Genomic DNA, 21,637 nt, shown 5'->3' with positions numbered 1-21,637 from the left:
CTTCTTGTGTGTTATGATTTATCAATTATTTGGTTTGAGCTTATTTTTTTAATCCAGCCTTTGTTATGTATTTTAATCATTTGTTTAGAGCTATTTAATTTCTTGCTTATGACTTCTTCCATTTCTGTCTTTCGTTTTGGGATTGCTTCTTCCTGAAGCACATCTAACTTATCACTGTTGCTCAGGAGTACTAGGTACCTCTGGGCTTTGGGTCAAAATGGGATCAGCTCCTACTCTTTTGCCAAAATACTCTTGCTCATATGTGGAAATGTTTTCTTCTTTACCCTATCCTGCCTGATCTCTGTCTTTCAAGGATTCCTTACAATGTCTTATCTATCAAACCCAAAGCAGATAATGGTTCCTTTACTTTAAAAAACACCTTTTCTGTCACTAGGGACAAAAGGGTGGTATCACAGCATGTGCTCAGAACTTAACCTTGAAATAGAAGCCCCACATCTGTTGATCTCTGTATTTTCCCCTCATTTACCAGCTTACCAGTTAAAAATGAGGCCACATCTTTTTAACTTGTAGATATGCACACATTCCATTTCTCATAACTGTCCTAATGGTAATTCTGAAAGGAAATTTTAAGTAGTAGAAAAAAATAAAAGCTGCTGAATCACACATTTGGAAGAAATCTTGATTCCATTACATTCTATTTACCTTTCAGGCAGTTCTACCTCCCTGAGACAAATGGTTTCTTTATCAATAAAATGGAGATAATAATACTTAAGTACCTGTATTTGGGTTGAAAGTAAATTAAACCAGCTGGATAATGTATTAGAAATGGCAAAAAAAAATCTGGAGTTCTTAAACTAAGTCCTTTAAAGTGAATTTACAATAATCTGTAAGGATTCTACTTTTGAAAAAATGTAGAACAAACTAGACTTAAATACTGATTGTAACTTTTAAAAGATTCACTGGAAGGGTGGCGCCTGTGGCTCAAGGAGTAAGGCACGGGCCCATTATACTGGAGGTGGTGGGTTCAAACCCAGTCCTGGCCCCCCCCCCCAAAAGTCTTATTTTAGCAATTACAGATTTTTGAAAGAGCATAATCAATTTCTTTAAAAATTCTGGCAAACAAAACTACAGGGTATCCATTAAAGAAGCTTAAGAAAAATAGAATCGTAGTAATTAATTTTGAAAAAGCAGAACTAAAATTTACCATGCTGTTTTCAAAAAGGTAAAAAGAAAAATCTCTTTCTTTCATATAAAACAAATAACAGCTTTACATGGTTTTAACTGTTCTGCCATCAATATAGCCATTTCTGAATATCACTTATCTAGCTACAGAAACCAAAGGTCAGATACAAATAAAAGAACAATATGGGCAAAAGGAAAAGAAACAAACTAGTTAAATGTAAGACAACTCAATTCACATTGAATAGTTTAGTAATACAGTACACACCTACAGAGAACGTTCTGGGATAATATATTAGGGTCCATTGTACATCAAATTAAGCCAGCTTTTCAGGAACTCAATTAATGTAGAAGATTATTTAATAATGGAAACTTACAACTACTAGGTCTCAACGACCTGAAGTCATGAGGAGGAATACAGTACAATGGTTTGGTCTCTCCTTAGCTTAAAAATAATTGTATCTTGTTTTGTTTTTCCTAGGAGGAAAGAGAGACCTGTCAGGAACAAAAATTGTTTGATCTATGGTTTGAGGTATGGCTAAAAGGAAAAGAGCAAGGCTGGGCAGCTCACTTTAGGAAATGACCAGAGCCCTAAGCTAGAAAAAGGATCTATCCCAGGCAGGATTTTATTTTTAGAGAACAAAACTCTTGACTGGGTATAAAAGGTCAGGAAAAAGGGGAGAGAAAGGGTAAGGAAGGTATCATTCATTTGTTTTAGTATAACACTGAGCCAGCAGACAGGTGAAGCCACGGTAATGAAGTGGACAGAGGGGAAGAGAGGAGAGACACAGATAAGAAGAAAAGCCCTGGGTCAAGCTGTGCCTCCACTATAGTTACGTGTGTAAGAGAGTCAGTCCAATTTTTCTACTATTCAAGTTAGTCGGAGCTGGGTTTAGTTACTTACTATTACACAGAGTCTGAACTAATACAAAATGGGAATTATATAAAAAGTCCATGAACTGCAAATCAGTATTTGTAGCCTGTGGCAACCAGTTTTTGGTAAAGTAAGCAAAACTATTTCCCCAGGGATGAAATTATCTAGTGGTTTTCAGAAGTACTCTTATCTTTTCATGGGTATGGGTAGGGATGGGCAGTAGTGACTAGGTATTTCTGTGAGCACACCCTATAACAGATGCTGGATCCACTATAATGGCAAAAAGTCTTATTTCCATTCATTTTGGCTTTCTGAGAATCACACCATTTACATCAGTATGGTGTGAAGTATTTAAAGATTACTGTTGACCAAAAACCAAAAAACATACTTAAAGAAATCCAGTAACTGTGGTTAACATAAATCTAAGGGTGAAAAAAGACCCTAGTTTTAGAGGACCCAAATTAACTACCTTCAAAACCGTATCTTTAAAAACTTGTCAATAAAGTATTAAGAGATAAATATGCTATCTTCTTTCCCAATATTCCTCAGCTTACTGAAGCTGACCCCAAGAAGCATAAAATCCTCTTTTTAGCCATACTTATCTTAAAAGCTCCTATTTATTGAGAGCTTGTGTGTCGGGCACTGTGGCAAGATGCTCCATGTACATTTGCTCATTTAATTTCTATTTCTTCCTTGCTTCTTTTAGCAGGGCTTATTTTAAATTCCCAAATAACATATTATGTACAGCTCTTGCCAGAGTACGGTCATGATGACAAGCTTGGAATTAATATTGGTGCCTCATTTTATGAAGATCTCTTGCTTTCCAGCATTTGCAAGCTCCATCTAGTATGGCTAGACTGGCTGCAACTAACTGATCAATTCCTGAGCCTGGATTTTGAACTTCCATCTAAGGGCTTATATCATTAAAGACAACATACATTGGAAAACTCTAAATTTACCACCATCTCCATCACATCAAGAAACCAGATGCCTTGGAGAACCTTTACTTACGGCAAACCACCTTGAATAATTTTGCTTAGTAGGTTCTACAAGAAATGAAGCTTACAGTTTGTAAACCAGTGTTATTCAAAGTGTGTTGTGTGAACCTGATGGCAATTGGGTTCTGGCAAACTGTTACTTGTCCACAAAGCATTTTCTATATCACTAAGTATAATACAATGCTTACTTTAGCTAACCTTTTCATAAAAAGGAGACTGCTGATTTCTGCCCAAGCTCCTTACTCATGAACTGGTAACAGTTTGTGGACTGGCTATTTTGAGTAATGCCGTTCAAGACTCGATTTTGGATACTGCTGTTGGTTTTCTGTTCCTGCTACCACACAAAATTCAAATAAATCAACAAGCAAATACTTAGCTTATATAGCAGTGGATAAAGCAGTAAAAATCAGCAATTGACCTCACCTTTGACAGAAGCAATTTCACACAGGAAACATGACCCTCATAGACAGCGGACAGAAGAGGGGTAATATGATGTTTATCTGGAGCCTACGAAATAATGAATAAAGATGTAAGTTTATCCACTTTTCCCTTCTTCCTTCTTTCTAGACCTAATTAGAGAACTCTTATATTAAAATGACTATGACATATTTGCCTTTCTACACAAATCACTCCACAGAGGCAAATTCCTAATCACTTAGTGAGCCAACACAGGCCCAAATTTGCAGTGGTGTCTGTCCTTGGGAGTCTGTCTACTAAGGGAGAGGGAGAGAGCTTTGACCTCAGCTCAAATGCTGGCTCTGCCACTTACTGAGGGACTAGTTATTTAGCCTCCCTGAACCTCAATTTCCCACCACTGTGGAAATGCCAATGTGGTCCAGTTAGAAAAAGAGAGGTAGAATATAGCTGAGGTGGAGGTAAAAGAAGACTGTCACACAACTGGGCCAGGTGATATGGTATCCCCTGAAATGTGAAGAGTTCATCTCCCTCACTATCATGGTTACATGGACATTTTTCGAAAACTCTAAAATACAGAAGCTACAAGAGGCTAGAGTCAGGTGACGACTATTCTTCTCTGACCACTTGCCCAGTGACCTTTGTCCAACCCATGACTACAAAGTCCTGTGCTCTATGACATGATAGTCACTGCTCCCTACAGACAGTGCTAACTCCCTAGGCTTTAGAACTTGAAAAGCAACAGCCCAGGAGGAAACATTCTAACTCTTGGTTTTATCAGCATTAAAAAGTCAGTTTTGGGCTTATTTTTAAAAAATCCCAATTATGTATTTAAATGTTACAGGAAATACGGTGTAATTTCAGACTGTATTCTTATTTTTTTTTTTAAGCTTTTTAAATTTTATTTTATTTTGCAGTTTTTGGCCGAGACTGGAATTGAACCCACCACCTCTGGCATATGGGGCCGGCGCCCTACTCCTTTGAGCCACAAGCGCTGCCCCTGTATTCTTATTAAAAATGAAGTTTTTATAATAATTTTGTAATCTACAGAAAACAACTACCCAAAGCATAGAATAGAAATTTCTTCTAGAATGACAACGTTCTCTGCGTACATTAATATCTGCTCCTTTCAGCAGCAGAAACTCCAGGATCTCAAGCTGCCCACAATCTGCTGCATAATGAAGAGGCTTCCTTCCACCTTCTAGTGTCCGGTTGACGTCTTCTCCCTAGGAAGAGAAGCCAAATAAACACAGTATTTATACTGATGAAGACTGAAGAAGGGAAATGAGGCGTCTGGTATTTTTACTCTTAAAACCATACAAGAATTTTGTGAAACGATTACATTTCTTGCAAAGTGAAATAAATAGCCAAAAATTTGAAATGAAAAAATCCTGCTCAATAGTTAACATAGGCTATGATACTAATTCAAGTCATGATTAGTCAAGCTAGAAACAACACATAATAATGATAAATGTAATGAGATGTATTACTGTGCTTTATGTCTAAGGAGTTCAATCAGCATAATGTCAGTATGGGACTACAAAAGACTGGTGAGTTTAAGAACTGAGATTTTATGTAGTTCATATGACATGTATCTTAATTTGTCAAAGAAAGCATTCCTTTGATGTACGTACACAGCCATCATTATCACAAGCTAATTTCAGTATCAGTTACTAAGAATTTATTATATTCATTCAACATTTACTAAAGCCCTACTGTATAGCAGGAGGCACTGCAGTAGGCAGTGGGGAGAGCGAGGGCTCCTTTCTATGCGGAGCTTATCACCCAGTGTGGGCAGATATTAAATAAAATAATCACATATGCAAATGTATAATTTGAAAATATAAGTGCTATAAAAATCAGAAACACAGGGTTATACAAATAGGTATCAGGAGAACACAAGAACCATAATTATGAATTAAGTTAGTGTAGTGTCAGAAAATGACTTTGAGTCCTCAAAAGGTAGCTTCTCTCATTGAAAATTAACAAAGACTCAAACAATAACCACTTTTTCTCCTGAGCAGCTACAACATGTTTGGCACTGTGCCGTATTACTGCTGATCTTCAAACCGCGCTCAGAGAAGCTCTCCATTTAATATATTAAAGGTCTGAAGTTTAAAGAGGTGAAATAACTTTTCAATGTAGTAACAGAGTAGAGATCTAAACTCATTCTCTTTCTATACCACCATGCTGCTTTTTGTTTATGTGCCCCTTAGAGACCCCTTAGGAGAGGTCAGAATTTACAGAGTAGCAAAATGTCTCAAAGATTTTTTTTTTTTCTTCTTCTCTCAACACTTATCTCATTCACTTGGCACAGTTTGGTCAACTCATCAAACCATTCCCTAAATCAAGATGTTTCCAGCCCTATCGTTTCATAGCCATTAACTAGCTGTTCTTTCAAACACATATATGCTTTTTACTTAGGTTTGCTTTTGCCCTCCTTCCCATTAATTTGGATACTATAGGTTCTTCAAGTCCCAACCACTCAAGATTTACCCTCTTTAAATCACAGGAATCAGTCAGTATTTAAATACTGTATGTAGTGCCCTTCCAACTTTTCACATGTGCCTTCTTTACCAATGGATCACAAATTCCTTGACAGTGAAATTATATTTTTTCTTCTTTATATCCTCCTACACTCAGTATATCTCAGAGGTTAAGAGTATGAACTCTATCACCATTAGACCTTGGGTGAATTACTTTCTTTTTATGTTTATGAGTTTTTTTAACCGTAAAACAGAGATAACAGTACCTCCATCTCATGGAATTGTGGGAATTAAATTAGATAATCCATGTAAAGCACTTAAATAACACATTAGTTAATATTAACAGAAATATGAACATAATAGGTATACTCACCGAATTGAATCTATTACATAGTCGCAAGCATTCTTAGGGCTGGTATCACCTGCCTACCATAGTAATCAATAGAACCACTGGAGCATTAAGTCAGGGCACTAAATTATAGAGTATTCTCAAGTTCCAGCTCGGATGTGCATTTCAAATATATGGTTTCTTTGAGGGATCAAGAGTTTTAACAGAAATCATTTTCCCTCTCTGAATTACTAGATGATAAAACAAGGCAGATTTCTATATAATGACTAAAATACAAATAATTAAAGATATGATTTAATATACTTTATAAAGACAAATTTAAACAGTAAAGGTGAATTGGTACACTACCTTAGTCTTTATTCACAACTGTAAATGTAAGGCTTTCAGGGAAAAGAGAGATATTGCTTAACGACTTACAAATAAAACTATTTTTCCATCAGCTATTATTTCCTTTTGATTAATATTAACTGGACAGGCCTTCAAGTGAGACAAAGCAAATCAATACTTGCGGTAAGTAATAGATAAGATGGATTTGTCAAAGATATTTCCTTGAATAGAAACATCACAGCCTCCCATGTCCTAGTGCAAAATGAAATGAAGCTGTGAGTTTAAACTTTCTCCTTTCAGCTCTTTCCATTACAATTCTTATTTTAGCAGACAAAATAAGGATGACACTGGAAATGCTTTGTGTGACTAACAGAAAAATTCCACATCTTCGGGGCCTTAGCAAAGCAGTACTTACGGAGAAACTCATAGCAGTTAAATGCCTGCATTGGAAATGTAGAAAGACTTCCAATAATAATCTTTGCACTTCTACCGAAAGAAACTAGAACAAGGCAAATTAAATCCAAGGTAAGTAGGAAGAAAAAAATAAAGAGCAGAGCAGAAATCAAATAGAAAACAGAAAAATAAGAGAGAGAAATCAAAAGTTGATTGTTTGAGATCAATATCAATGATAAACCTCTAGCAAGAGTCATCAGGAAACAAGAGTGAAGACACAAAGTGCCAGATCAGACTCTACAGATTACTTTCTCCTAGAGAAACCTCCAGGCTCCAGAGGGGACCACTAATAAATTCTACCAACATTTAAGGAAAAAATATTACCAATTCTACCTATTCTTTCAGAAAATGGAATAGATGCGAAGGTATCCCACCTCATTCTATGAGGTTGGCATTACTCTGACTCTAAAACAGGGCAATGGTACTCCAAGAAAAGAACACTACTGGCCAATATTCCTCATGAATACAGAAAAATTCTCAACAGTAGTTTAGCAAATTGAATTTAACATCACATGAAAGGATACTACTACATATATCATGACCAAGTGAGGTTTATCCCAGGAATACAAGGTTGGTTCATCTGAAAAGCAACTTAATATAATTTACGATTTGAAAAAAATAAAGAAACTATATGGTTGATCATCTTGAGATGAAACATGTGATGAAACCCAACATCCATTCCTCTTAAAATTTTAAAAACTAGGACAAGAAAGAAACTTAGCCTAATAAGGGCCATCTACAAAAACCTACATCTAAGACCATACTTAAATGCTTTCTTCCTACGATCAGGAACAAGAAGACAAGGATGTCTGTTTTTACCACATCTCCTCAGTGCTGTACTGACATTCTAACCAGTGTAACCAGCTAAGAAAAGAAATGAAGGGCATCCATTTTGAAAAGCAAGAAGTAAATCTGTCTTTATCTGCAGATGGCATGATCTGGGGAGTCTGAATGGCAATTTTACCAGGTTTTCAGCAGTTTTGACAAGTGGTAGTTTCCAAAGTGGGGGTGAAACAGGGAAGGAAGATAGTGCTGTGGCTCTTCCCTTTCTTCCTACCTTCCAGCCCGTACCCCAGGCATCAGTGACATCACCAGAGAGAAAGTAAGACACTTACTCTGTAGTCTTGAGTCTAACTAAAGATTACCCTAATAGAGAAAAAAACTTTCATCTTCCAAATTCTGGGAATGGAAGAGAGAGAGGCAAAATTTTAATAGGTCTCTTCCTTATATGACAATCTTAGCATGTTTTCACTCTCCACACTATCCAATAACCACTTCTGCAGAGTCCAAGGACGTCCATGCTGCAAATTCAAAGGTCATCTCTTAGTCCTTGCCTTAATGACTTCCCAACAGTGCACTCTGACCATGTCTTCCTTTTTTAAACACTCTCTTTTTGGCTTCAGTGACACTGCACTCTTCCTAGTTTTCTTCCTACCTCTCTATTACTCTGTTTCCTCTCCTGACTCATCCTTTTCTATCGGATGTTTAAAATGTACGTTTGGGATCTTGGTTGTGATTTCACATTGTCATTATACAGAATTCAAACAGTTGATAAATTTGGCTATCTTTATATAGTCTCAGAGTAGTATCTATATAGAAATATATTGATTGTAGAACTTCTGGGGAATAATATTTCCTTATGGCCAAAGTTTACATATGTTTTTAAAAACAAACTACGCAGAGTATCACTGATTATCAGAGTTTAGCAGCAAGAACATTCTCACTATGATGTACGTGTACGTAACCAGGCAGGTCACAGATAACTCTGAACACTGCTTCTACTCCCCATATCCATCTGAGGTACAATAGGCTGACAACTGTAACTGAAATCAGCAATGCCTGCTGTCATATCCAGGCTTCACTACCTTCATCCTTTCCCTTTTAGTATGAATAATTTAACCAGCTTAATTACTCTCTTTTTAAAACTCTTTCCTCTTTTCATTGCAACATGAAGCCTGTCAATTATTCAATGTCCAACACAGATTTTAGTATATGAAAACTGTCTTTTACCATATTTTTTTGTAAGTTGAAGCTATTCTTTTTTCTGATATGGTATATTCCAGATATATAATATATGTAACACATATATGTAATGTATATATATAATCTACATATGAAATACTACTACTTCATAAAAATATCTTTTGGTAGGTAGTTTAAATAAATACACAGATTCAATCCACAACCATTGTAGTGACCATAAAAGGGTTGTGAATGCCTAAATTGAGAGTAAGAGAGTTTAGAATGATGGAAAGGAGTCTATGTGGAATTCCAAATTAAATGGAACCCAGGAAAGGTTTTAAGATTATTCTACATTCTGATAACTCAAGACTAGCTTCTCTGTGTCTTCCCTGTCCTAACCTAAATTCTTAGGAGTTAAATAAAAAGCACAACTAAGTGATATCAATAAGTTGTTGAGTTCTACCATTCATTCCATGCCAAAGCATGGTGCTGTATCTAGTTGGATGTCTTCCCCCTCAAGCCTCCTGATCCCAATGTTGGAGGTGGGGGCTAATGAGACATGTCTGGGTCATAAGGGTGGACCCCTCATGATTCTCTAGGAGAGGGTGTGAGTGCTCCTAGCAGCCTCCCTTTGCTCCTGTCCTCTCTGTACAGCTGGGTCCCCTTCACCTGCCATGGGTGGAAGTAGTGTAAGGCCCTCCCACGTGCAGAGGCCCAATCTCAAACTTTTCCAGATATCAGAATCACAAGCCAAATAAAATTTTCTTAATAAATTCCTCAGCCTCAAGTACTTCTTTATAATAATACTAATAGATACATGGCATATTAGGGCTGAAAACTGGACAGCTTTTCAACTTTATTTTGAGACAAGATCTTGTTCTTATCACCTGGGCTACAGTGCAGTGGTGTCATGACAGCTCGTCACAACCTCAAACTCCTGGGCTGAAGCAACCCTCTATAGCTAAGACTAGAAGTATGTGCCATCACAACCAGCCAATTTTTTTTTTTTTTAATTTGTTGTTGTCTTGCTATTTTGCTGAGGCTGGTCTTGAATTTCTGGCCTCAAGGGATCCTCCTGCCTTGGCCTCCCACTGTGGTAGGATTGCCGGTATGAGCCACTATGTTCAGCCAGTTTTTCAACTTTTTAAAAATTAGATGTCATTAATGGCATTCGGGAAAGCCAGTCATGTTTCATGTCAAAAGTACCACCCTTTTAAATAACCGAGGGCCTCAGTTATCCTAATAAATTCTCTTATTTAAATATAAGCTTATTGGCATAACAGTTTAGTTTTATCTTTAATATCAATAAATCAACTAGTATCTATTGAGAAACCATATTCTTAGACTCATGCTAGGCACACCAGGCATATAAAAGCAGAATTGTGTCTTTCTGCCCACAAGAACTGTATTCTTCTTTGATGCAATAATTTGACAAAACATGTATTTATATATTCATATACATGTGTATAACTCAGTCACAAAAATATGAAATTATCAATTCTCTAACCAGCACTTCTCAAACCTTTTCAGTGAAGTTCTCCAATGGCAGAGGAGAAAAATACATGTTTCTCTGAGTCTGAAGGTAGAATCCTGAATAGCCAAACACAATTTTCTCAAAGTAGTACAAGTAGTTATCTTTCAAGTTCATACAAATATGTCTGCATGGATATGCATATATATGTATGTATATAAAATGCATGGCATTTGTTTTAATATAAAAATCACAACCCCAAATCCATAGCTGCTGTTCCCCCGTCCTCCCTTACAATAGATGCTTCAGTAACTCAGACCACATTTATGCTATGGCTTATAGTAACTGCCTGGAAGACAGTTGACCATCCTAATTTAAAGCATAATACTCTAAGAATCTAATTCAGTCTCATCTATTTCTAATGCCAGAAATATAGTATGATAATTACTGATTCTGTACCTTTCCCCTGAGATCCACAGACCACCAGGCAATCTGTAAGGAGACTTTCCAAAGTCTATACATTCTCCCGTGTGTATATGTGATATTCTCGATGAAGACTTCATATCACTTCTCTTCAGATTTTCAAAGGGGTACATGATCCCTGAAGTTAGAACCCCTTCCTCTAATAGAATGTGTTCCTTGGCTGTCTAAATCTTACCTTTCACTGCCTACTTCAGTTCTTTATGAAGAGAGGCAGATTTAAACTATGGAAAACAACTCTAAACAGAACCTGGGGCTCTAGTTTAAGGTGACCAGATTTTAACATTGGCAAAGCGGGACACCACTGACCAGCGGGGGTGGGGTAGGGGTGGGGTGTGTTTAATTAAAAATTTGGTCTATATGGAGCAACAAAAAGTTTCATAGAACGCAAAAATAGTATTGTAATATATTTTTTAAAATTTCAACATAAATACAATTTACAAATATAATACATTAAAAAAATTATGTATAGTATTATTGTATTCTTTGGCATATTTCTCATTTGAGTGAATTTTTTTAGTAGATTGCTGTCGTTGTTTAAAAGGTCATGAAATTTTTCACAAGAATTTGTTAAATTATATTTCACACATAAAATGGCTTTCAAAGTCTCAACACTTAATTGTGATTTTTCTGATGTCCACACTTATTTACCGTAGAAAAAAACGTGTTCAGTCAGAGCATTAGTTCCTAGTAAGGACAGGGCGTATCCGACAATTTGTAGTGCATTATTGTATGGAACATAGTTTGTTTCAAACCATGATGAAATATTTCTAACCACTTGTTCTCTATTGTGATTTTTGCTGATGCCCAAGATTTAACCTTTTCCTTATCAATGTATTTTTTTAATGATACCTCGTAAGTCATAAGTGTCACTTTCAAGGCTGGTGCTAGACTTTTTGCCGCCACTATAAAATATAAATAATACGAGTACTGTCTGCTAAATTCATGAAATAAATAAATTACTTACCGAAACTATTTGAATAGTTGATTTGTTGACATCACTTGTTTAACTAGCACTAGCATGCAGTACGATGTGTATCGTGTGAGAGACAGTTACAAAATATTGTCGTGGTTGCCAATGCCAAAAAATGCCATTGTTCATTAAGTCCAAACAACGGTGGTTGAATTCGAACAACTGATCAACAATGTGAACTTTGATAAGCAGTTCTCAATAATCAGTTCTCAACAATTATTTGTTATTATTAAAGTTTAACATAAAATTAACAAAAATAATATAAAACTCATATCCTGGCGAAATAGCCACATGGCAGCCGAAAACCGTATATTCCCTTCTTGTTTTCCTGCCGTTCCCTAGCTCGTGGTGCATTCTTTCCAAATATCGGGACTTTTTAAAAGTGTCACGGGACTCCGGACAAATTGTTAAAAATCAGGACTGTCCCGCCAAAAGCAGAACGTCTGGTCACCTTACTTACCTCTGCTACTAACCACACTGGGGCAATAACAAGCTTAGTGAACCTTAGTTTTTCTCACTGTAAAAATCAGTGGTTGCAGTAGATATTTCTAAAGTCTTTTACAGGCAGCTTCTCATGGGTGAAAGGATCTGTGATCCTATCAATATGCAATTTCTTCCCCCTCTCTTACATTTTAGACAAGCAAAATAAGTTATGCCTCACATCTGGCTATGAAAACTAAGTAGCTTAAGATTTTGCATGCTAAAAATGGCTGTTACTGTATACGCTTTCTATTTAACTTTCTCTATAAACTGGATCAAGAAGCAGATTTACTATAACATGAACAAAGTAAAAGAAAATCACATATTTCAAAGTCAAAAGGTTTTTTTCTTTTAAATTTGCTATTATTTTTGACTTATTCTACTAACAGGTGGCATGCATTTAAAAAGATGATGAAACATGGTACTGTTATTAGAAAAAGACACACTACAGGGCAGCTCAAAAGGATAGGGCGCTGGCCCCATATGCCAGCGGTGGCGGGTTCAAACCCAGCCCAGCCAAAAAAAAAAAGAAAAAGATATACTATTTATAATCAAATTTAATTCAATAACATTTACTGAGCCTACAATAGTTAGGTACTGTGCTACTTACTTGGAATAAGTCTCATTCTGACTCTCAAAGAACTTGCTGCCTTTCTGGTTAGGAAACACAAATATAAATGCATGCCATCTACCCTGGTATCTCAAGAACAGTATAATCTCCCCAGGAACCTCTATAAAGGAAACACTTAGTAACGTAATTCATTGACAATTTATTTTTACTGTATGTTAACTTTTCACACATTAATATTTATAGTGCTAAGTAGATTTTAAAGGTCTTTAGGGGTCAGAAACTATATCTGCTATATTTCTTTTATTGTTACTACAATGCCTAATATGCTACTTTTAAACCTTAAGAAGTTGTCATGCTTGCTATGCTAGCATATTATTAAATTCTAAGTTAAGAAATAACTATATTCAATGAGGTGTCTGTTGATTTGGAAAGTGTGTGTATGCACATATGAGTACATAACAGAAGGTAGCAGGAGGAATTATGGTGTATGGAGTCACCAAAGGCCAATTGGAAATCCAGCAGGTCCTAAGTGGCAATCATCCGCCACACAGTATTGTTTTAAGGCTTCAGTGAAATAAATATATGTAAGGGGCCTAACATACAGTTAGTGCTTGATAAATGTCAATCATCATTATTAGTAATATAAGAGGCCTCAAATCCCAAATGATACAAAAATAATGATAATATTAGAAACCTTGATGGTTCTCATTCAAATAGCTTTTTGCCAATTTCATCATCAGCAATTCAACAAATGTAAATCAACATTCCTAAAGAGTAACACAGACACTCAGGAGGCTGAGGCAAGAGAATGGCTTAAGCCCAGGAGTTGGGAGGTTGCTGTGAGCTATGTGATGCCATGGCCCTCTACCAAGGGCCACAAAGTGAGACTCTGTCTTTACAAAAAGGAAAAAAAAAAAAAGAGTAACACAGAACATGCCATTCCTCACTAAGAAAATTTCAACTGCTCCTTTTTGTTGACTAGAAGATCCTCATCGTGACGCTCAAATCACCTGTAAGTCAACACCAATTTATCATTCTGACCTTTTTATTCTCATGCATTGCTGGTGACACATCGGTACTTTCCACTTCTAGGAAACCTCGTGTTTTTGCCTTTCTTTAGCAGTCACCCCACTTCTACTCAGGTCCTGGCATACTGAAATTCCACTTAACTTTGCAAGATCTACTTTGTGTATAAATACTTCTACCTGATGCCATTTTGTTCTGATATTCTTGCTATATAATTCTTTCCTTTTAATCCACACTCCTGTTATTAAGTCTCTTACCATATTTACTTTTATTCAATCAGGTTATTTGTTATTTTCTTGAATGAAAACTCCCATTAAAGAAAGGATGATGAAAGAACAGTGCCTCATTTAAACACTGCCTATAGTATCTGTGGGTGACTTCTGCAAAGCAGTCCAATTTTCATGAGTGAGAGTAGTCATTTATATCAGCTTTGTCACATGAGAGGTATTTTGAAAACATTGTTAGAGTCTCCGAGAGTCACATAATCTCCATGTTGACAGGAACTCTGGAGGTAATCTAACTCAACCACCCATTCTGTGTTTTAATTCTTGCTTGCATATGCCCAACCTGCAACTGAGTATCTCTAATGAAAGGCAATTCAGGACCTTGCTGATCAGTCCATTCCTGCACTGAATGCTGGAAAATTCACTGTTTACTGGTCCTTGTTCTATGACATACCATAGTTTACCTAAATATTCTCCTAATTTTGGACACGTACATTAACACCAAACACCCTGTAACACTGAGGTTCTTTCTTATTTTATATTATAGAATGTAACAATATCACATTTCACTGATTTCAAAGCATATGCTTTTTTCTGCTTTTACTATCTCTGAAACCACAAAATAGAAAATATTTCTCACTACTGTCCACAGTGACTGGGGTAAAAGGTACTTATGAGTTGATTACGTACTTTATATAAACACTAACCACCGTTCTCTGTGCTTGGCTTTGCTGCCAAAATGTACACAAGTGGGTACAAAATTAGATTAAGGTGAATTTGAAGAATTTGAAGAATATAAAATGGTAAAATTCATCACTGAATTGACCTGCTAACAGTATTCTAATGAAAATTTGGTTAAAGTGTCAGCATTTATTTTTAATCCAGAAAATCAACAGAAATATTAAATAGAATGTGTCTCTGATCTAATTTCCTTGAGGGATGCTATTCACTGTACTCCTTAGAGTTCAATATATACCAACTGACTATCATTTAATCAGTTATTTGCTTATTTAACAGTACTACAAACAAAGGAAGACTTTTCTAGTTTGCCAGTATTATTCAAGGGGAACATCTGCTTTCCTTAAGAACAAGATAAACTAAGTGTATCACTTTCTTTTTGCTTTACTGAAAAGGGATGGAATTAAACTAATCTGGTATAATTTCCTCTTCACAATGCCAAGTTGCTTTTCCTTCTATTATGTTATGCTTCTATAGGTATTAGATGACTTTTTTCTAATATTTCCCAAATGATATCAATTTGGTGAATCATTTGTGAAGCCATTTACTAACAGCTTATAAAGGTTCAGGCAGTGAAGTAAACATATGAGACTGTGATGAAAAAGGTGTCATTCCCAAGGAGTTTATAGTCATAAAAGGCAAGACAATAAGTAAACCATTCATGTCAAATTATATCGCATGATGAAGCTACAATTCAGGCTATGAAGTCTGCTCTGGGAACAATGAAAGGAGATCTAGCTCAGTCTAGGAAGGTCTGGTAAAGCTACCAAGAAGAGAGAAAGCTTAGATGAGTCTAACAGTTTTTTTTCTTCTAAAAAAGATTCTCTTTGCCAATCTTCATAATTTCATATTTTTAACAATGTAATAAAAATATGTCTTAGAACTAGTAAGAAGAAAATACAAAAGATCTATCAGGCTAACAAAGCCACAAGCACTAGGAATCTTCCAGTATATATGCAGATTATAAGTGTGGACAGGGGCAGGCCTCACATCCTAACTGTTGGCACACCGTGAGTCCGGATAGCATTTTTCCTTTAAAGGATAAGTAACAGAAGAAAACCAATACGGGGGTGTAAAAACTAATCATATAGCAAAGGAAAAGAAATGGTAAATTGAATTCTAAGGAAGAACATACCTCTGAAATGACTTAACATAAGAAACTTAACTTTAGAAAACATCTACGAGAGTAATAAAAATGGAATCCAAAATGCATGTTCTCTATGAAAAAGGATGTCTTACGAGACAGAAGTTCAAAGTAAAGAAACTGAGCTAAAAGCTGAGAGAAAAGGGGAGCTGCTGAGAAAGTGAAATATAGCAGGGAAATTAAAAATACAATTGCAAAACTAAAATGTGCACCAGAGTAAGTAGACTTGGGAAACACTACTCAAAAATCAGAAAACTTGAATTAAATAAATGAGAGCAGGCTCAAGAAATTCTCCCAACGTACAGAGATAATAAGATGATTGGTATAAAAAGTATAAAGTTTTAACCTATAAATAATATATAACTAGAACAATGGGAACAGAAAGCTATAAAAATTTTTTGAGCCCAAGAAAGATCCAAGCCTGCAGATTATGGGAACTCACTGTATTACAGGCAAAACCTCAGTAGATGCCTCCATTCCAAATTAATACAGTTTTACAATTTCTGTTTCATAAGGATAAGGGGGGGGAAAAATAAAGAAGTCAAAAACACATAGATGAAAAGAAAAAAAAAGACTTTTCTCAAATTTTTGACCTCCCTACATCACTGAATTCCAGAGGACTATAAATTATCTACAGTAATGATATTTGGAGAGGGTCTGGGGATCATGCATAATCTTCTGAGGAGAGTTATTAATAATAATACAAATGGGAGATGTGTGAGGTACCTATTAACTACATTGGGGATAGGCAGAAGGTTGAAAATCTCTGATCTACAGTTTGAAGAGAATAAGTTAAGATTCAAATACATTCCATAATAACAGCAAGGCAATATTCACATGCACAGGCAGTCTCAGGCTGCAGTAAAGCAGAAAATACACCCCCATGCTCCCTTAAGGGTAGGGGAAGTCAGGAGAAGTACATTAAGACTTCTAGAGCAGACGTTCTCCAAAGCTTTGGTCTCAGGACGCCAAGGAGCTTTTTGTTTACTATAGGTTATATCTACTGTTATGTATCAAATTAGAAATTAAGAGTGGAAAACCTAAATGTTGATTAATTCATTTAGAAATAACGAAAAGAGACACATTACATGTTAACATAAACGAAATAAAAAATAACTATACTTTCAAAAAAAAGCGAGAAGGGTGGCTCTATATTAAATCTTTTGCAAACCTTTAGATGTTTGTTTTTAACAGAAGGAAACTGGATTTTCACATCTGTTTCCACATTCAATCTGTTTTGATACACAGTTTTGGGCTGAAATACATGACAAAAATTTTGCCTCCCACAAATAATGTAGTTGAAAAAGTAAGGAATTTTTAATAGCTTTTGCAGTTAATTATGAATATTTTTCCGTGATACTACACTTAATCTCAACAAAGAGTAGTTTATTAAAGGTTATTTTCAAGGTAGAATCTGAAAACTATATCAATGAACTTCATATTGTTATATTAAAATCCATCTCCCTGCTTTACAATTTAAACGGATCTTTTATCCATGCATGATTTTGTAACATCATGAATCAGTCACTTAGAAAATACTGGTTCATCAAGTTACGTAGATTTTCCAAATGTCAGATTTCTTCATACAGTATCAAAAAAATTCATTAATAGCACTTCTGAATCTCGTCAAAAAGTTGTTAAGCACTGGAAAGGATCAAGATCAAACAGGAAGATATAAATGTTTCAAAATTCAAATTCTCTCTTCAAAGCTTGAATTTTGACCATTGGCAATAAAAGCTATTAACTTTTTTCTTAAACTGAGAATGACCAAACGTATAAACTTTCAGTTATTTTTTTCAAATGAAAGTGATGTCCCATGAGAACAGCAGCTAGTTCAGGCCCCAACAACAGCAAAAGTGCTGTATGAGCACTTTATACTTTCCCACGTGGAATATTAAAGAGAGTATATTCCATAATCAGGATTTAACAGAACTGTAGTTTTACTGCTTCATTAAGGGCCTTCATAAATGTAACTGGCATTTTTTTTGGACTATGCATAAGGAGTGGTAAAGTTCACAATAACTAGTAGTAGAGTTTGGCGCCAGTGCCCTGATTCATGCAGCAGTTTTATCCACCTTTGATTGAGGCTTATTAGTAAAAGTGTTATCACAAGGAAAAGGGCAAACATATCTTAGTATTACTATGAACATGGTTTTTACATCATGGACCTCTAGAAAAGGTCTCAAGTATCTCCAGAGTCCCATGATACCTTGAGAACTCTTGGTCTAGTGAAATGAAAGGAATTTATTTAAAATTAGGACACAGGAATGTAGAGTTTTGGTATAAAAGAATTAACGATGAAAAGTAAAGCCAGTCAAGCCCTTACTTAAGCACATATAGTTAAAAATTAAATATAGATGTCAAAACAAGTCTAAAAGAGAATATACAATTTTACAAGTATATATAACCCACATTTACATATAAAAAAATAGAAGGTAGATAGAGAAGTAAAAAACCTACCAGATTCTGTTGGACAGAACAGGTTCTCATTAAGTGACAGGTTCATAACTAAATGTTGCAAATGGAAAGCTTGTAATAAAAATAAATGACGGCATATTCTGTGAAAAACTACACAGAATCATTTAAAATAAAGTGAGAATAGCTTGCTCTCCTTGAATGCTTACCATGTGCGAGAAAACATTATAAGTCCTGTACAAGCATTCAGTCACTTAACTGTCACAAAAACTTTGAAGCTAGTAGTAACTATTCTTGTACAAGGAAACTGAGGTCCAGAGAAGGTAACACACTCATGCTCTGTATTGCTGATGTGAGAAGATGACCATGTTATTACTTGAATAAAACAGGTTACAGGTAACAGTGAACAGTCTGAACCCATTTACTTTAAAACTTAGAAGAGTGTATGTTTATATATAATCATAAATCTTATTAACAGATATCCTTAGAGAATAGGATCAGTATTAGTAGATATTCTCACTTTCTGAATTTCTGTATTTACATTTTAAAAAATGGGATGTATTATTTTATGATCAATGAAGGAAACACAAATATTTTCCTGAAGATATTTTCACTTTCTGAATTTCTGTATTTACATTTTAAAAAATGGGATGTATTATTTTATTATCAATGAAGGAAACACAAATATTTTCCTTTTGAAAAACTACAACAAACCAAAAGCTACCACTTATTTGTGAACTTTGCAGAATTCAGACTTCAACTTGTTTTTTGATGAAATTTAAGTTCTAGGAGAACTAAAAAAGATATACCTTTCTAGTTAGTCCTGGAAGAAAAAGATGTCAATAAAATAAGTCCCTCCAGTTAAAGTAAAAAACAAACAAACAAAAAAAGGCTAAATGAAAGTAAGTCTAAATAAGGTAAATTCTAAGTCCAAAAATAGAAAGCTTAAATTTATCAGGTATGACAATAAATCTTTTTAAGACAAGGGTCTTGCCATCTCCTGTGCTCATGCAATCCTTACACCTCAGCCTCCTCCCCAGTAGCTGGGACCACAGGTACATGCTGCCACACTCAGCTCCACTGTCAAATTTAAATCAAAGAATGAATCCCAAATTCTGTTAAATAACAAAAAGAAGAGTAAACAAATTTCCAAAAGTAGAATGATATGAGAAAATATAAAAAATATTTTTACAATGAACAAAAATATATTAGGCACATAAATCTAAAAAACCAGAAGAGTAATATTAACATATGATAAAGTAGAATTCAATGCAAAAAAAGTAAATGGGAAAGAGATGTTTATTTTACATTTAAAAATACATAAACTAGTCATGAATCTTTACCTGAAGAATAGGAAAAAAACAAATGGAAAAAAAAAACAGCACCATTGTGACAGACTATCATAATAATCTCCATCTTTGGCAGGGCAGAACACAGCAGGCCTCATGAACAATGAACGAGACTAAATTAACGTGTACCAAACTTTGTTCTCTATGAAAACCCTACCTTCTACTTCCACTGAATGTTAACAAAACTAGATTATAACAGACCAAAGAAAATCTCAATACATTCTAAAGCTTAAAAATTCATAGAACCTATTCTTCAATCACAATGCAATACAATAAAATTGATAACTATAGTTTAGCACATACAAAACAGAAGAAAACAAATGAACAAAAATAACACAACACACACAACTTAACCAATACTAAATGGCCTAAAGTGCTGATGGAGCAGAGTAACCCAATACCAGAATTACACACTATGTTGAAAATAAAGGTTAAAATACTAAGGTATCATATTAAAGGAAGAATACTGCTCATAGACAGAACCAAAAATGTGGAGAACCGACTGAGCTTTTGTGTGGCAGGTAGTTAAATTCATACTTAAACAACATTGGCTTTGTTCAATCTTTACCTCTCTTACTCTCTTGACTGGTTTTTTAATACGGAATATAAACATATTAAACAAGTATGAGGTATCTTTTTAATAGTTTTATATTTCCTCTTTAATGGCAAAATCTTTTTATATACATCTCAAATGTGTGTTTTGGTGCCGATTATTTACTATTATAGATACAGTACTTCTTTTAGGCCACTCTATTACACAGCATTAGATTCATCCAATAAATATTAAGGGGAAGTAGCATTCTTCATTGAAATAAAGAATTTCTAAATGAAACAGCCACCTGAATCCTGGTGAAAACTTTGATTAGGCCTTTCTTTAGGTGAAAACAAATAACTCTTTCCTTTGATGTCTAAGATATGTACACACTGCCGCAACTGAGTTCTAAGGCATGAGTACATAATGTACTGTCACAAGAGACCAGTGTCCCCAAAAGCTATGTAACAAACAGTAGACTAAATTAGCATATGAGTGACCATTTTGTAGCACATCCTGTGAATTAATACTAGATGCCTGGATGACAGTGGAAAGTAGCAAAACTATTAAATTCACCAAATTCTATTCTATACTGATGTTTGTCATCCTGTACATAGTACCTTGTGTTTCTTGTAATTGCAGAAGTCAAATGTGACTTGTACATTACAATTTTAATACAGTTTTCCCCTTTCTTAAGATGTGTACACATTTATTTGGCACACTCTATATAGAGTTGAGTCAATGTCCCCAATAATTCAGTTAGAGCTAAGTATTACCTGTCCCTATTTAGAATTCAGAATTTCTTAAGATTGCACTGTTTACTATATATTTTTTTTGCAGTTTTTGGCCGGGCCAAGTTTCAACCCACCACCTCAGCTATATAGGGCCAGCATCCTACTCCTTGAGCCACAGGCACCACCCTATTTAATATTTTTTAAATGAAATTTCACATAGAAGTAAAAAAAATAAAATCTGAACTAGAAAAAAAAATCTTAGAGCATATGAAATGCCTAACTCTTTTCCTAAAAATAATTATAGGTACACGTGATGTTTTGATATAAGCATACAATGTGAATTAATCAAATCAGGGCAACTGGGGTATCCATCACCTCAGGCATTTATCATTTCTTTGTGTTAAGAACATTCCAATTCTACTCTTAATTATTTTAAAGTATAACCTAACTTATTGTTGATTAGTCATTTTCTTTTTTTTTTTTTTTTTTTTTTTGAG

The 21,637-nt window shown here is 35.0% G+C and overlaps 1 protein-coding gene across 1 annotated transcript in view; it reads right to left on the bottom strand.

The window, feature by feature from the left end:
* Positions 1 to 21,637, bottom strand: part of MTPN (myotrophin) — a 51,373-nt gene that overhangs the window by 15,163 nt on the left and 14,573 nt on the right. The window contains exons 2-3 of the mRNA XM_003791594.2: positions 4,539 to 4,652; positions 3,436 to 3,519 (exon numbers count right to left, since the gene is read on the bottom strand). Coding sequence (XP_003791642.1) covers positions 3,436 to 3,519; positions 4,539 to 4,652 — 198 coding nt within the window. The remainder of the gene's footprint in view (positions 1 to 3,435; positions 3,520 to 4,538; positions 4,653 to 21,637) is intronic.

This window comes from Otolemur garnettii, unplaced genomic scaffold, assembly GCF_000181295.1.
Source record: "Otolemur garnettii isolate 467f Iridium unplaced genomic scaffold, OtoGar3 scaffold00049, whole genome shotgun sequence".
NCBI classification, from domain to species: domain Eukaryota; kingdom Metazoa; phylum Chordata; class Mammalia; order Primates; family Galagidae; genus Otolemur; species Otolemur garnettii.
The sequence above is the reverse complement of the archived record's forward strand: the minus strand, read 5'-3'. Positions and strand labels throughout refer to the sequence as shown.